At 39.8% G+C, this 16,444-nt stretch overlaps 1 protein-coding gene across 1 annotated transcript in view; it reads left to right on the top strand.

The window, feature by feature from the left end:
* EFHC2 (EF-hand domain containing 2) overlaps positions 1-16,444 on the top strand; it is a 197,483-nt gene that overhangs the window by 70,061 nt on the left and 110,978 nt on the right. Inside the window, exons 3-4 of the mRNA XM_074391685.1 lie at positions 346-496; positions 12,298-12,521. Coding sequence (XP_074247786.1) covers positions 346-496; positions 12,298-12,521 — 375 coding nt within the window. The remainder of the gene's footprint in view (positions 1-345; positions 497-12,297; positions 12,522-16,444) is intronic.

The raw sequence follows: 16,444 nt of genomic DNA, 5'->3' as shown, positions 1-16,444 counted from the left end.
TCTTGTGAGAAAGAATATTTTGTCTCTATAACACATACATTTAGAATCCCACTGTGAAATCCCAAAGGCAGACTCTAGTTCAGTTTCTGGTAGAGCTGAACGATGGATGTATTACTTGAATATCATTTCCTTGTTCTAACCAGATGGTGATAAAAGTATAAAATAATCTTTATGTATTGTATCTTAGATCGTGTATCCATTCGCATAGCTGATGTATGGAATGTCTTCTTCGAAAAATTCTCTCTACTTTTTTCTATATTAACAAAAAGTATACAGGCAGCTGCTTTATTTTAAGTTTGCTGAATTTTCTTTTCAATTCTTAGTTTCTAATTGCAATTCCAACAGGTATTATCTTTTGATGCCTATTTGGAAGAGGAAGTACCTGATAAAAGCCAAACCAAGTACAGAATAAGATACTATAAAATCTACTACTATCCTGAAGATGACACAATTCAAGTAAATGAACCAGAGGTGAAAAATAGTGGATTGCCTCAAGGTATCTATTTAAAGCCAATTTATGGTTCTTTCACTTCTAACTTCTGCCTTTATATATTGTCTGTCTTTAGCTTTTCAAAAGACTGCATGCTACTGCTTAGGCTGTCTAACCTGCTGGCAATGGTGAATACAAACATGCCATTAGCGTGTAGTTATTGATGGTGGCTTACCGGCTTTCTACCTTCTGCACCTCAACATTGGCCGGGTCTCTCACTCCTCTGTGGCATACTTAGATGTTTTCAGGTGCTGCTCTGGTATAAGTAAACTCTCCTGTGTCTTCGATTTTTTCTTCAAACCCTTTGGTCTCTTTGCTGTGAGCGGATCACTTCCTTCACCACACCATGAGGGGAGAAGAGAAAGCTGTTCTCCACTGTAGCTTCCAGATTGGCATTCTCTTCTTGAATTTATTGTCATTTGTTTCAACTACCCCCTCCTCATCCTCATACCTGTTAACAACAAACTTCGTGGTACCTCACCAGATTCATTGTTCCTTCACCCCATGTGTGCAAGTCATCTTTGTCCATACTCCACTCAGCCACGGATAAGCGTTAACTCTGTGATGTGGCCACCAGAGAAGCTAATCCTAGGTTGCATTAAGTATGGCACAGATCAATGGAGGTGCCTGATTTCTTCTGTTTGTGCTATGGGTTCTTCTCTTGGGATGCTGCTGAGTTCTGGATGACTTCAGGGGACAGAAACTACAACGGCAAAGGAACTGAAAATTTGTCATGTGCAAGACAGAATAGCGAAAGGGGATATTTGTCTGCAATGGGGAGACTCAAGTGTGTTTGACAAATATCCTAGGAATCTAAAGGGCTGTCATGTGGAGGAGGGGTGACCTTATTTTCTGTATCTTCATGGATGTGACATAGGGGTCAGAGTTCAGGTCAGTAAGAGGAAGAACTTTCTGGCACAGAGCTGCTAGAAGTTGTAGTAATGGACCTGGATAGGGTTGGGGTTAGGGGTCTGGTATAGGGGCAGAGGAGAGGAGAGTCACAGATTTGTTTGTTCCCTCATGTAGACAGATGGCCTTGGGGGCAGGTCAGGGTTGTTTTTCACTGACAGCTTAGTAGAAGTATGAGAGGATTTGAGTGGTCGCTGGTGTAAATGACCTTTCAGGGTACTTTGTTCCCTGAGGAGTTAAGATTCTTGGGTGTGCTGTTGTTTCTTTGCCTTTTAGAGTACTGCCACCTCCAGTATCTCAGGCTCTGAAATTGCCTTCTCTGACTACAATCTCTACTCCTTTTACTTTACCCACTTGCTCATAACTACCATCCCGGTTCTTAATTCTCCTAGAAAAACGTATCCTGAATATGTCCATGTCTTTCCATCCCCTTCACTACCATCCTCACCCAAGCTACCCTCATCTCTTGACTAAAGGAATGGAATAGCTGCCTGACATGGTCTCCCTGTTTCCATTCTTGCTCTTCCTCCTCTTCATACAATCTCTTCTCTATGCAGCAGGGAGAGTGTTGTGTGGGATGTTACCTGGATGCAGTGGTGACCTCTGAGAATTATATATGAAGGCTCTCCCAGAGGCCACAAACAGAAGGCTCATGGATCACATTAAAATGTGTGAGTCACATAATGCATTAAAGTCATTTAAAACACATGATGAGAAGCAAGAGGGAAAGAGATAGGGTAGGTTCACACACTTGGGGCAGGGTACCGGTAGGCAGAAGGACCATACTGCCTGACTCCTGGGGCCAGCAATGGTTCTGTCTCTGTTTCACTACCCTTCCCTGCTACTAATATGGAAACTAGGATTGAGGTTCAAGCAAGGAGAACCATAGACAGAAGGGGTCTCGGGCTGAGGTCACACACTGTCTCTGTTGGAGAGATGCAGGGAGGAGTGTGCCCGGCCATGGCTGTAGCTTGTCAATAAACCTGCTGAATAGTCTTGGGTTTTGTTTATGTTTCTTGGGCAGAGGTCACATGGGGCCAGAATGGGTGTCTCCAGTGAATGAGCGGCCAAATGGAGACCTCATAAATATTGGGTGCTCATGAATATTTAGTGTCCCTTATATATTTAGCATATCATGAATATTTAGAGTCCAGGTGCCTCATGTATATTTAAGACCTACTGAAAATTAGTTGTCTTTTGGTTTTTCTAACCCTTTCTTTCTATGTTTAACATACTCACTCTACTTAGCCTACCTACCTATCATTATTTAACACAACTCATGATTTCTGCCTATGTTGAACAAATTTTGCTTACTTACTAGTAATCTAGGCCTGAGGGCTTTGTATTGATATACCACAATGAGTTCAAGGGGGAGAAGCAGGGATTTGAGGGCCACGGGCTCTGAGAATAAGGTTGTCCTGCAACGTCATTAAGTGTGCAAAGGGCTTCCTTCAATGCTCACGAGATTGAGTTTTTTCTTAGAGCATGGCTTCATTGTGCCTGGTGGTTGGAATGATGAATTTGGAGCCAGCCAGCATTGCCAAGAAGTGTTTGTTGGATGCCTGTTCTGTGTCAGGCACTATGCTGTGTTTTGGGAAAATGGACAAAAGGATGGAGTCCCATCATAGCCCAATCTCATAGAGCAATAATAGGCCACCAGATTGGAGAAGAAAGGGAACAAGGCCACCAGTCCAAGAGTTTTGCAATTGTTCAGGCTAGAAATGCTGAGTGTCCAAACCAGGACAATGATGGTAGGAATAGAAAATTGGGGCAGGATTTGAGAGACATTTGTTGGCAGAGTTGATAGGCATCAGCCAGTGATTAAATACAGAGAGTGAGGAAGAGGAATATCTAATGAAAAAGTGTCTATGTTATCATTATCTCATTTAATCTCCTGATGACCATGTAAAGTAGTTATTGTCACTGTCAGCTTTTACAGAAAAGGAAACAGGCTTAGGGAGGTAATTTGCTCAGCCTGTTTTGCATGGCTCTAAAGGAATACCTGGGGCTGGATAATTTATAAAGAAAAGAGGATTATTTGGCTCACAGTTCTGCAGACTGTACAAGATGCATGACACCAGCTTCTGCATCTGGCGAGGCCTCAGGAAGCTTTTACTCATGGTGGAAGGTAAAGGGGGAACAGCAGTGTCACAGGGCAAGATGGGGAGCAAGAGAGAAAGGAGGAGACGCCAGGTACTTGTTAACATTAGATTTTATGGTAACCAGTAGAAAGAACTCACTCACTACTGCCAGGACAGCACAAAGACATTCATGAGGGATCTACCCCCATGACCCAAACACCTCCCAGCAGGCCCTACCTCCAACATTGGGATCACATTTCAGAGTGAGATTTGGAGGAGACAAATACCCAAACTATATCAGCCTCACAGGGTCTCTATGGTTGAGGAGATGATGATACCTTTATAAAGCCTAGGAGCACAGAGCAAGAAACAGGATTGGTGTTTGAAGCTGGGGTGTGTTTGTTTCAGGGCATGAGGTCTTTGAAAGGGTGTTAGGACATCTGTGTGGTAATGACCCTCCACACAGGTGAAAACTTAGGATGTGTTTTCAGGAAAAATGTCAAGACTAGAAATGGAGATTGGGAATCAGAGGTGCCCAGATCTTGACCAGGCTATTCTACTCTGTTGGAGGAGAGCCACAGGTGAGGTGATGGAAAGAGAAAGAGAATTCAATGCAGTGTCTCTGCTTGGTTTTACTAGTGGTGGGGAAAGAGGAAGATTAGTATGAGGAGGCGATATGAGCTGTCCTCATTGTTCTTTGTGTTCTAACTGACACACTGTCCTTTCCCTGGTCATTTTATTTGGTAAATTTATGGCTTAATGGGAAATCTTTCAGGAAATATGGAAATGCCTTAACATTTTTAAAAAAAGGTTTTCACAAAATTTAGGTTAAAAGTATGACATTTTATTTTATAAAGGGACAAGAGGTTTTAGATTCTTTACAGTCATTTTAAACACATATAAGGCAGTTTTTAAAGATTGGCAAGAATGCATTAGGAAATGGTTGAAGATTATTTAAGAACAAAGAATTTACAATGTATAATTTCTGTGGTAATCTGTTTTACTTATGGGTATTTGATTATGTAATAGTATTGCTGTGAGAAAGAAATACTTTCTTATAGGTTCTCACTTAAACATTTTCTTCTGATATTCCCTAACTAAGCTCTGCTTATTTTCTGATTACTTTCCTACCATGACACCAAACTTGTACAAATGATAGACTGGAGGTCACAGGTCACTCAAAGCCTGGATTAGGGACTTGCATTATTATGTTTCCATTATTACTTTTCAGGTGAAAGCTCATAATCCTATAGCTCACTGGTCCCTGTCCAGTTCATCTTAGTTTTATTAAACTATCCAAGAAGAAATACGAAATGTAGCTTCTTTTAGAATCTTGGAAAGGCTTTTATTAAGACTTTTCAATTCTTCCAGACTCTTGATTTCAAATCTCACACAGGCAGATTCCAAAGGCAAGGTGAAGGTAGTCATAATGATGTACTTGAAAATCATTCTTGTGGAAGGAGGAGGAATACTATCATAAAGGCTCAGAAAAAAAAAGACCCAAGTAAAAGATAATTTTAAAGTCTCTGGAAAATTTCCGAATTTTTAATTGGCTCTCTGTGGTCAGGATAATTCCCTGTGTGAAGACACAGCTCAAGAGTTGTGTATAGAATACACAGTAATCACACTGTGTAATGACATTACATTTCTTAGCAGAGTAGGGAAATTTGGAAGGCTGTAGCAAATCCTGTAGAAAGCAAACACGAATAACCACTCTGTCACCAAGCTTTGTTTAGAGAGAAACCAGTCTCTCTTGAAATATTTAATATGATAATTCTAGTTAAGGAAGGTCTGTTTGGACCACAGATACTTTGAAAAATCATTTAAATGCCTTTTCAAGCTTTTCTTTTTCTTTTCTTTCTTTCTCTTTCCTTCCTTCCTTCCTTCCTTCCTTCCTTCCTTCCTTCTTTCTTTCTTTCTTTCTTTCTTTCTTTCTTTCTTTCTTTTCTTTTCTTTCTTTCTTTCTTTCTTTCTTTCTTTCTTTCTTTCTTTCTTTCTTTCTTTCTTTCTTTCTTTTTCTTTCTTTCTTTCTTTCTAGATGGTGTTTTGCCTTTGTTGACCAGGCTGGAGTGTAATGGTGTGATCTTGGCTCACCTCAACCTCCACCTCCCAGGTTCAAACGATTCTCCTGCCTCAGCCTCTCAAGTAGCTGGGATTACGGACATGCACCACCACACCTGGCTAATTTTGTATTTTTAGTAGAGACAGGGTTTCTCCAGGTTGGTCAGGATGGTCTCTAACTCCCAAACTCAGGTGATCTGCCTGCCTCAGTCTCCCAAAGTGCTGAGATTACAGGCGTGAGCCACCACACCTGGCCTGAGCTTTTCTAAATTAAGTGATTGGAAAAAAGAAAACACACTTACTGGGCCAGTGGTTCAGATGTCAGTGGGACAGGGTAGGTAGTGTTTCTTTCTGTTGCGATTTGATTGGCCTGGGCCTGCTTTCCATGTATTTAGGCCCTGTGAAGAGGCAAATGGTCAAGTTTAGGTGCTGTGCAGTGATGGTGTTCCTGTCACTTTCATAGGGTTTTGATATTTTCTAAATGAACTTAGAGGTCGGATGCACTTATTTCTTGTGTACGTGACCATTTGGAAATGAGTGCAACTGGAAAAATTATAACCCCCCCTGCCCTCTTTTAGTTGCCTCTATTTTCATGTAATTTTTTTAGGGTAGGGGGAGTTTGGAATCAGCCAGAAGCAAAAGAGGCATCCATTAGTATGGTACCAAAATAGGCATTCATGCAGCTTCTAATCAGAACAACATATTTTTAATATTCACGAGTTCTTGTTGGCAAGGAGATTTGTGTGTGTTATGAGTCAAGAAAGTCAGTGTTGCACTTCAAGGCTTGCTTTCATTTCTTGCCAGGATATCACTCTCTTTTCAGTTAGATGTGTTATATTTATAGAATGTGTTGCTTTTCTGCTGGAATGTAGTTAAAACAACATTATATCAAGCCAGGAATGTCAGAGGTTAACCCAGTAGTTTTACCTCTAATAGTCTAACAGAATAATTGTCAATTATATACACCAAGTCCTGACAAATCTGTGCTAAAGAAAGGATAATGGTTAGAAATGTCCCATGATTTTCTGGTATGGTCTATACCAGTTGTTCTCAGAAGTGATCATCAGAATCTCCTAGCTCACCCCAGAATTTTTTCTTCTGTAGATGTGGAGGTCAAGAACTGGCTTCCCCATGGTTCTTAGTGCATCTTAGTTAAGAACACTGATTTCCACTAATGACTTGTTTTGGCCCCTTAATAAGGTAGTATTTCTTATATATTTTTTAATACTCTAAGATAATCTACTTGACTGAGCAAATGTAATCACAAAATACAAGTCAGTCATTCATATGCCATTCACTCCTATTGGGCATATACTCTATGTAGGTACTATATCCCATAAAGTGGAGGAGGGGTGGTGGGAGGGTTGCCAGATAAAGTATGAGATACTCAGCTATTTTTGAATTTCAGATAAGCAATGAAGTTTTTAGTATAACTATGTCCCAAATATTGTATAGGACAGAGTTATACTAAAGAATTTGGCTGGGCATGGTGGCTTACACCTGTAATCCCAGCAATTTGGGAGGAGGAGGTAGGCTGATCACTTGAGGCCAGGAGTTCGAGACCAGCCTGACCAACATGGCAAAACCCTGTCTCTACTAAAAATATAAAAATTAGCTGGGCATGGTGGCACATGCCTATAATCCTAGCTACTCAGGAGGCTGAGGCAGGAGAATCGCTGAGGGGAGAGGTAGCAGTGAGCCGAGATCATACCACTGCACTCCAACCTGTGCAAAAAAATAAAAAATAAAAAATAAATTAAAAAAAGAATTCTTTGTTGTTTATCTGAGTTCAAATTTAACCAAGCAGCCCATATTTTAATTTGCTAAATCTGGTAACCCTAGAGGGTGAACACTGGGGAGGGAACCAGGTACTAGAGGGATCAGAGGAGGAAAAGCCAGTATCTACTAGAGAAGCTGGCATTTGATTGATACCTCAAAAGTTTCTCTAGATAAAGATGGAAGAGAAAGGCAGAATAGTCAAAAGGAGCAACCTAAGATAAAGTGATAGGACAAGAAATTGGGAACTGTTTGGGAGCAGATCATAGATTGAATAGGGAAAACTGGGCAAGAGGACATTAAAGCATCTGTTATTTTGGTGCTTATTCAATGGCTAAAGGGGAGATGCATAGGGTTACTATTTCTTATTGTGCACAGAAATGTGGAATTTTAAGTTTCTTATTCTTTTGCTGCAAGATAGGTGCCAGGCTATGTATATAAAAATAGTTATTCTTGTGAAACCAGAACTCTAAAGGTGATATTTTAGAAAAACAAAAGTAAAACTGTAGTAGTCATTTTAGTGGAGGAATATAGTACACAAAAGGGGAAGAAAAGACACTCTGTTGTCTGATTGTGGTTAAGGCTCTTAGTATTTTTAGGGCACAGACTTGCAGATGTGATGACAAGTGGCAATTGCAGTTATATCTTCATTTACCTAAGAAATATCTGCCTTTAGACTTGGATGTACTCTGGGTATGCAGCATTACTAAAATGAAATTAACATACTTAAAATAGTGGTGACCCAGATGTGGTGGCTTACGACTGTAATCCCAGCACTTTGGGATGCCAAGGCAAAAGGATCACCTGAGACCAAGAGTTTAAGACCGGTCTGGGCAACAAAGCAAGATTCTGTCTCTACCAAATATAAAAAATTAGCCGGGTGTGGTGGTGCATGCCTATAATCTCAGCTACTCGGGAGGCTGAGGTAGGGAGGATCGCTTAAGCTTGGGAGGTTGAGGCTGCATTCATTCATGATTATGCCACTGTGCTCTAGCCTAGGCAATGAAGTGAGACCCTGTCTCAAAAATGAATAAATAAATAAATAAATAAATAATAAAATAGATGTGAGAGATTGGAGTCTTAATTCTGGAAGGTGAATTCCAGGAAAGTAAACTTAGTGGTATGAGTAAAGATCTGAGGCAATTCCCAATTGAATAACATGAAAACACATTAAACATAAATGGATATATGGTCACTTTGATCTAAACCACAGGGAAATGTTAGAAAGTTAAAGCTTGCAGAGTATAGCCAGATAACAGGGCTTTTACAAAGGAAGAGAGATGTAAAACATGGTGAAGAGGAAAAGCTGGAAAGCAGGTACCTGATCCCTGGACATCTGTCCCAATTGTCTTTATGGGGTAGTTAAGATAAATACATGAAACTTTAAAGGGCAAGTGCAGTGCTTTAGTTGTTTTTCCGTTTTTTAGCAATATCCTTATTTATCCGCCTTGATGATTTCACCTGCTCTTCAGTGTGGGCCACAGACACATATCCTGCCCATTTCTTTGATATCCCAGAACAAATTCCTGCTGATGGAGTTTCTGCCATGTATCATGGAAGACTAAAAACACATAAATCCCGATAATAAGAAATTTTAATTCTCAAAGGACACAGTTGAGAAACCTTAAGAATATGTTATTGAAAGCTCTCATGTGCAACTGTACATTTCAAATGGCCCACATTGGTTTTCTGATTAGTATGGAATTGTGACATTAGATTTTTGGTTATCAAAATTTTATTAGTGTTAAATCTGTCTTTTCTTTCTAACTCACGAATGTTTGGGACTCTTTTTTTGTCACCAAGAAGAACTTCTCTGGCCCTTTCTGAGAAGCATCTAGTGAGAGAAGTGTGGAGGCTAAGAGATGAAAGAGTAGGGGGAGGGGGCCTGAGATCTGCAGGCTCCTGGGAGAGACAAGTCACCTGGTGGGGCAGGCCCTGCAGGATGCATTGCCACAGCAGTGGGCGGGCATCTCTGGAAATTTCCCCTGAGAGCAGAGAGAGACTTCTTTCAGAAGAGCAACTCCATCTTCTCTCTTTTCTTTTCATGGTGGCTGGTAGCTCTTTTATCCATTTCCCTCCTGTTATGCCTATGCTTTTCCTCCTCAAGTAATACGTAGCTGCAGTACAGTGAATTACAGCTCACTGCAGACTATGGAAAGTAATGGTATTTATTTAGAGTCTGAAAACCCAGCTTCAAGATCTTTTACTGCCATTTGTTAGGGCGTGACCTTGGGTATGGCATTTAACCACTCTGAGCTTTGGTTTTCTCATCCTTAAACTGAATATTCATATTTCATGTATTATCTGTCTTTTGTAATTATTGAGGATTAAATGGGAAAATGTAAATGAAAGTTTATCTTAGGGCTATGATGATGATTGTGATTAGTATTATTTAAAAGCCCAGTGGGTGAACCAGTTTTTCTCACCTAGAAAAATGAAGGATTCCTATCCAAAGTCTTACTGAACAAAAATCAGCACTAACTTGCTTATTTGAATTTTTATAATGAAGTAAAATGCAAGATAGATGGAATTTTTGAAGAAGCTCCTGACTGTTGAATAATTCTTATACATTTTAAAAACTGTCACAATATAAGTATTTTTAAAGTGTGGTATATAATGGTTCCTGAAAATACCTGAAATGCCTGTCCTTTTATACATGTTGAAGTATGCAATTTGTTCTAAATGTCTAATCTTGAATGATTAAATAATTTGCATACTGTTTTCAGTGCTATGAATTAAAGGCTAATCGAAGTATAATTTTTTTGCAATAAAATCATCTTTTATGTAGTACATTTAAAAATATTCTAGGCCAGTTCTAATTTTATAGTTTTATTATTTTAATTTAATGCACCAAGTAATTAAAAATTGCTGCAAAGAAAAGCTGAAAATGATTTTAGTTAATTTCCCCTCAACAGAGTGAAAAGATGATAAGTAGAATAATGGAAGAGAGCCCAACACAGTTCCTGGCACATAAAGATATTCATTAAATATTCCTTAATGAATAAGGAATGACTAATTCCTACAGTGTCTCTAGACTTTGAGAAAAGGCACCATTCTCAGTGCTGTATAAAATACAAAGACGATAGGTTGACGTCTTTATATTAAAATACCTACATGCAGAGTTCTCACAAGCCAATTTTTATTGAATCATTAGATCCACAGTTTGCTCTGCTTTCCTTTTCTCGTTGTTCTTGGAGTAGATTCTCAGGCCTAAGTCAGTGACAGATATTGAGAGACAATTCTCCATGGGTATCATGCATTTCTGTAAGGCACTGACTTCTCTTTGTTCTGGACTATCTCTTCAAGGATGTTTATATAGCAAGTAGCTATAGAAAACAAAAATAGTCTCTTCCTCTGGAGCAAAGTATAGGTTTGCTTATAGTCTTGGAAGATAGAGGCTTAGTGTCTCCTTCCAGAATAAAGTCTAATAAAGATAGTAGCTCCCTCTGAGCCAAAAGCAGGGATACTTATTGCTTATTATAAAAGATTTGGGTTCCCTAAGCTAATGGTTCCTCTCCTATAATGTGCAAATGTTACCTGGCCCTTACTGTGTCATCCTGTGGGAACTGGGGCTTAGGAAACGGGAGCAAGAAATGCTGATATTCAGGCTACTCTTGCTACTGTTGATTAATAAACTGCCTTTTGGCTCTGACCAAGGCACCTCCTGTCTTCTACCAGCAGCCACGAAGCTATGGAAAGCTAACTTGTCATCTTGCAAGTAGGATAAAATCTCAAACCCTAAACAATTCTTCTTGTTTATTTGTTTTGAGACAGGGTCTTGCTCTGTTGCCCAAGCTAGAGTGCAGTGGTGTGATCATGGCTCACTTTAGTCTCAACCTCCTGGGCTTAAGCAATCTTCCCACCTTTCAGCCGCCCAAGTAGCTGGGACCACAGGTGGGCACCACCGCACCCAGCTAATTTTTTTTTAATGAATTTTTTTTTCTTTTGTAGAGACAGGATTTTGCCATGTTGCCCAGGCTGGTCTTGAACTCTTGGGCTCAAGCAATCTGCCTGCCTTGGCCTGTGAAAGTGGTGGGATTGCAGGCATGAACCATTGTGCCTGGCCCCTAAACAATCCTTGACAACAGACTGCAGCAATATTTGGGTAACTTAGCTGATATGGTATGATATAGTTGGTATGTTCATGTAGGCAAGGAACTCTTTTACCTCCAGTGGCTGACCACTCTTTTGGATATACGTAGGGGACCCTGGGAACATATTCTCAAGAGGAGAAATGAACGGGCATCAGGGTTGGAAGTAGAAGATGGGATGAGACCTAGAGCTTTTGGCCCAGAGCACTGGCTAGAACTAGGAAGCCTCTAGTAACCCTCATTTGAGGTAGTGGTTCAGTGGAGGTGGACAGAGGCTATAGAGAGGAAGGAGGAGGAAAAATAGGTTGATAGACAAAAGAAGATTCCATGAAACTTCACAGCAGCTGAAAGTCATTCATTGTTATTAAAACTTCTAAGTCCATGTTGACACCTCTCATTCCAAAGCTTATTAGCGTTTGTCTTTTGAGACATGAGTATGCATTTTTGTGAGCACTCTACATTGGTGCCTTAATGCCTTGTTGAGCGTGCTCATATTGAGTAATTGAGTGCTTGCTGGTGGCTGAATGTGAACAGGCTTGTTCTAGGAAAAGACATGATGGCAGCGTCTGGTACTTTTGGTCATTCTGACAATGTCCCCGTCCTTCATCCCCCATCCTTACCCTAGTCTTTATGGTTTATTAAAATACTTCCCTACCACCACTTAACACAACTCTAACCACATGCAAGGCTGGCCACAGAGTTCTGAACCTCGAAGTCTCAGCTCCTTCTGACTCCCTCAGAGTTGGAATGTACTAATGCTGTTTCCTAGAATGAGCCTTTTGCCCAGTTTTCTGTTGTGTGAAAGTATTCCGGGTTGATAGTGAATGTGCTGTATCTTCTTACTTGTTAGCCACATGATAAAACAGTTGTATTTTCTTTCATGCCATAGGGACTTCTATCCGGCGTCATCGGATTACTCTCCCGCCTCCTGATGAGGATCAGTTTTATACCGTGTATCATTTTAATGTCGGCACAGAGGTTGTCTTCTATGGCAGGATATTCAAGATTTATGACTGTGATACATTCACAAGAAACTTTTTAAGGAAATTAGGAGTCAAAGTGAATCCACCAGTACAATGTCCAGAAGATCCTTACACTAAGATTCGGAGAGAGGTAAGGAATTGATGTTCATTGAGTTCTTGTCTTCAGAGTAAGACTCCCTTTGGAAAGTCAGTAAAGGGTATTTATACTCTGGATGCAGATGTGAAAGAGCTCTTAGGGCCATAGTTACTCAAGTTATTTTGTTCTTCTTTGGGCTAGAGGGAAGACTGAGTGTTAGCAATAGAATAGGAATGACTTCCAAATTGCCTCACCCCAATTCTCTCTGCAGAGAGTCTCCCTTTCAGAAGTAGGAGTCTTTAGTGAACTGCTCAGGTGAGACAGTTTCTAGGTACCCACAATTGGGTTTGTGGCCACTGATGGTATATGAGTTGTATCCATACTTCCTTGGCTTGTGCTTTTATGTTTTAGTTGCCTAACTCTGGCTAGAAAGATTTTTCCTTTTACACTAGTGATTTAGTGAACCGAGACTTGGGTGCACCTTTTTTCTTCCTACTAAGAACTCCCCGGTCCTTAGGGTGGCACTGGATGCCAAGATTCTCTGGAAGAATAAGGAGGACCGTGATTCTGGTGTACCCCCTTTAGGAAAGGATGTTTATCTACAAAGTGTGACTCCAGCTAGTGTAAGGGAGTAAAGACTCAGTATTTTTAGTATTATGTTTTTCTTCCTATTTTTTTTTAACAGTCCCTTGGCCCAAATTTTGTTTTCCAGAGGAAGAATCTGAACACTCAAAGGGGTGGAAGGTGACACACCCAGCTAATCTCCTTGCTGGGACTGCATTGCAAATCTCTTGACTCTTACCCTGATTTTCATCATTGTCATTTGTTTTCTTTTTCCTTTTCTATTGAAATGTGATTATACACAGTAAAATACACAGAAATTAAGTATACAGTTGGATCAGTCTTAACAAATACATGTACCCCATAACCTACCCCCAGATTGAGATGTAGAACATTTCCCTCCCCCAAGAAAGCCCCTCCCCCCGCCACCACCGCTGTGTCACCACCATGCGTTTTGTGAATCAATCCCTCTCCCGACCATGGACAACCGCTGTTCTTATTTCTCTCCCCATAGATGAGTTTTATCTGATTTTTATTGTTTTAAAACTTATAATTCATTTCCTTGTAGATAGACAACAAAATTTCCTTGTAGAGAGGTAATGAAATTCTTTACTTGTAGAGAGGTAACAAGGAAACACAATTTCCTTGTAGAGTGGTAACAACATTCTCTTTTGATTCTGTTTTGATCTCTTTTTAAAAGCCACATGTAGGACCATTCATCTATTCCTGCCTCCCAGCCCCAGCAGAATTATTCTTTAATGTTGTAGGCACACAGCCCTCTGGAGAAATACATATATATATATATATATATATATATATATATATATATATAATCCCAGAATATCTAAGGTGAAATGCCTGTATATCGATGTACAAAGGGATTTTTTGGATTTGGATTCATTTTTATTTTTTCCAAATGCCATAGATGAAAGAATCTAGATAAATAGAATTTAGAACCAGCAGAGAGAACCTGAAGGAAATGGATCCAAAAGAATTGCCACCCTTTGCATATGGCTGCACTCATTCACTACCAGTTGGTGTTATATGATAGTGACTGTGAATAATGATGCGTTATATGAAATCACACAGAGCACTGTCAGATTTTATAGGTTTATAAAGAAAAAGATCTTTTTAAAAAATTAGACTTTAAGTTCTGGGGTACATGTGCAGAACATGCAGGTTTGTTACATAGGTATACACGTGCCATGGTGGTTTTTGGCACCCATCAGCCCATTATCTACATTAGGTATTTCATCTAATGCTATCTCTCCCCTAGCCTCCCACCCCCCAACAGGCCCCGGTGTGTGATGTTCCCCTCCCTGCGTCCATATGTTCTTATTGTTCAGCTCCCACTTACGAGTGAGAACATGCAGCATCTGGTTTTCTGTTCCTGTGTTAGTTTGCTGAAAATGATAGTTTCCAACCTCATCCATGTCCCTGTAAAGGACATCAACTCATCCCTTTTCATGGCTGCATAGTATTCCATGGTGTATATGTGCCACATTTTCTTCATCCAGTCTGTCATTGATGGGCATTTGGGTTGGTTCCAAGTCTTTGCTATTGTGAATAGTGCTGCAATAAAACATACATGTGCATGTGTCTTTATAGTAGAATGATTTATAATCCTTTGGGTATATACCCAGTAATGGGGTGCTGGGTCAAATGGTATTTCTGGTTCTAGATCCTTGAGGAATTGCCACACTGTATTCCACAATAGTTGAACTAATCTACACTCCCACCAACAGTGTAAAAGCCTTTCTGTTTCTCCACATCCTCTCCAGCATCTGTTGTTTCCTGACTTTTTATGATTGCCATTCTAACTGGCGTGAGATGGTATCTCATTGAGGTTTTGATTTGCATTTCTCTAATGACCAGTGATGATGAGCTTTTTTTCATATGTTTGTTGGCTGTATAAACATCTTCTTTTGAGAACTGTTCATATCCTTTGCCCACTTTTTGATTGGTTGTTTCTTTCTTGTAAATTTAAGTTCCTTGTAGATTCTGGATATTAGCCCTTTGCCAGATGGGTAGATTGCCAAAATTTTCTCCCATTCTATAGGTTGCCTGTTCACTGTGATGATAGTTTCCTTTGCTGTGCAGAAGCTCTTAAGTTTAATTAGGTCCCATTTGTCTATTTTGACTTTTGTTGCCAATGCTTTTGGTGTTTTAGTCATGAAGTCTTTGCCCATGCCTATGTCCTGCATGGTATTGCCTAGGTTTTCTTCTAGGGTTTTTATGGTTTTAGGTCCTACATTTAAGTCTAATGCATCTTGAGTTAATTTTTATATAAGTTGTAAGGAAGGGGTCCAGTTTCAGTTTTCTGCATATGGCTAACCAGTTTTCCCAACACCATTTATTAAACAGAGAATCCCTTCCCTGTTGTTTGTTTTTGTCAGATTTGTCACAGATCAGATGGTTGTAAGTGTGTGGCATTATTTCTGAGGCCTCTGTTCTATTCTATTGGTCTATGTGTCTGTTTTGGTATCAGTACCATGCTGTTTTGGTTACTATTTAAGCCTTGTAGTATAGTTTGAAGTCAGGTAGTGTGATGCCCCCAGCTTTGTTCTTTTTGTTTAGGATTGTCTTGGCTATATGGGCTCGTTTTTGCTTCCATTTGAAATTTAAAGTAGTTTTTTTCTAATTCTGTGAAGAAAGTCAATGGTAGCTTGATGTGGGGGGGGGTGGCGGGGGGGGATAGCATTTAATCTATAAATTACTTTGGGCAGTATGGCCATTTCCACAATACTGATTTTCTTATCCATGAGCATGGAATGTTTTTCCATTTGTTTGTGTCCACTCTTACTTCCTTGAGCAGTGGTTTGTAGTTCTTCTTGAAGAGGTCCTTCACATTCCTTGTAAGTTGTATTCCTAGGTATTTTATTGTCTTTGTAGCAATTGTAAATGGGCATTCACTCATGATTTGGCTCTCTGTTTGTCTATTATTGGTATATAGGAATGCTTGTGATTTTTGCACATTGATTTTGTATCCTGAGACTTTATTGAAGTTGCTTATTAGCTTAAGAAGATTTTGGGCTGAGAGGATGGGGTTTTCTACATAGACAGTCATGTCATCTGAAAACAGAGATACTTTGACTTTCTCTCTTCCTATTTGAATACGCTTTATTTCTTTCTATTGCCTGATTTCCCTGGCCAGAACTTCCAATACTGTGTTGAATAGGAGTGGTGAGAAAGGGCATCCTTGTCTTGTGCCGGTTTTCAAAGGGAATGCTTCCAGCATTTGTCCATTCAGTATGATATTGGCTGTGGGTTTGTCATAAATAGCTCTTATTATTTTGAGATACGTTCCATCAATACCTAGTTTACTGAGAGTTTTTAGCATGAAGGGGTGTTGAATTTTATCAAAGGCTTTTTCTGCATCTATTGAGATAATCATGTGTTTTTTTTCATTGGTTCTG

This window comes from Saimiri boliviensis, chromosome X (genome assembly GCF_048565385.1).
Source record: "Saimiri boliviensis isolate mSaiBol1 chromosome X, mSaiBol1.pri, whole genome shotgun sequence".
Classification (NCBI taxonomy): Eukaryota; Metazoa; Chordata; class Mammalia; order Primates; family Cebidae; genus Saimiri; species Saimiri boliviensis.
Note: the sequence above shows the minus strand (reverse complement) of the source record. Positions and strands in the feature narration are given on the sequence as shown.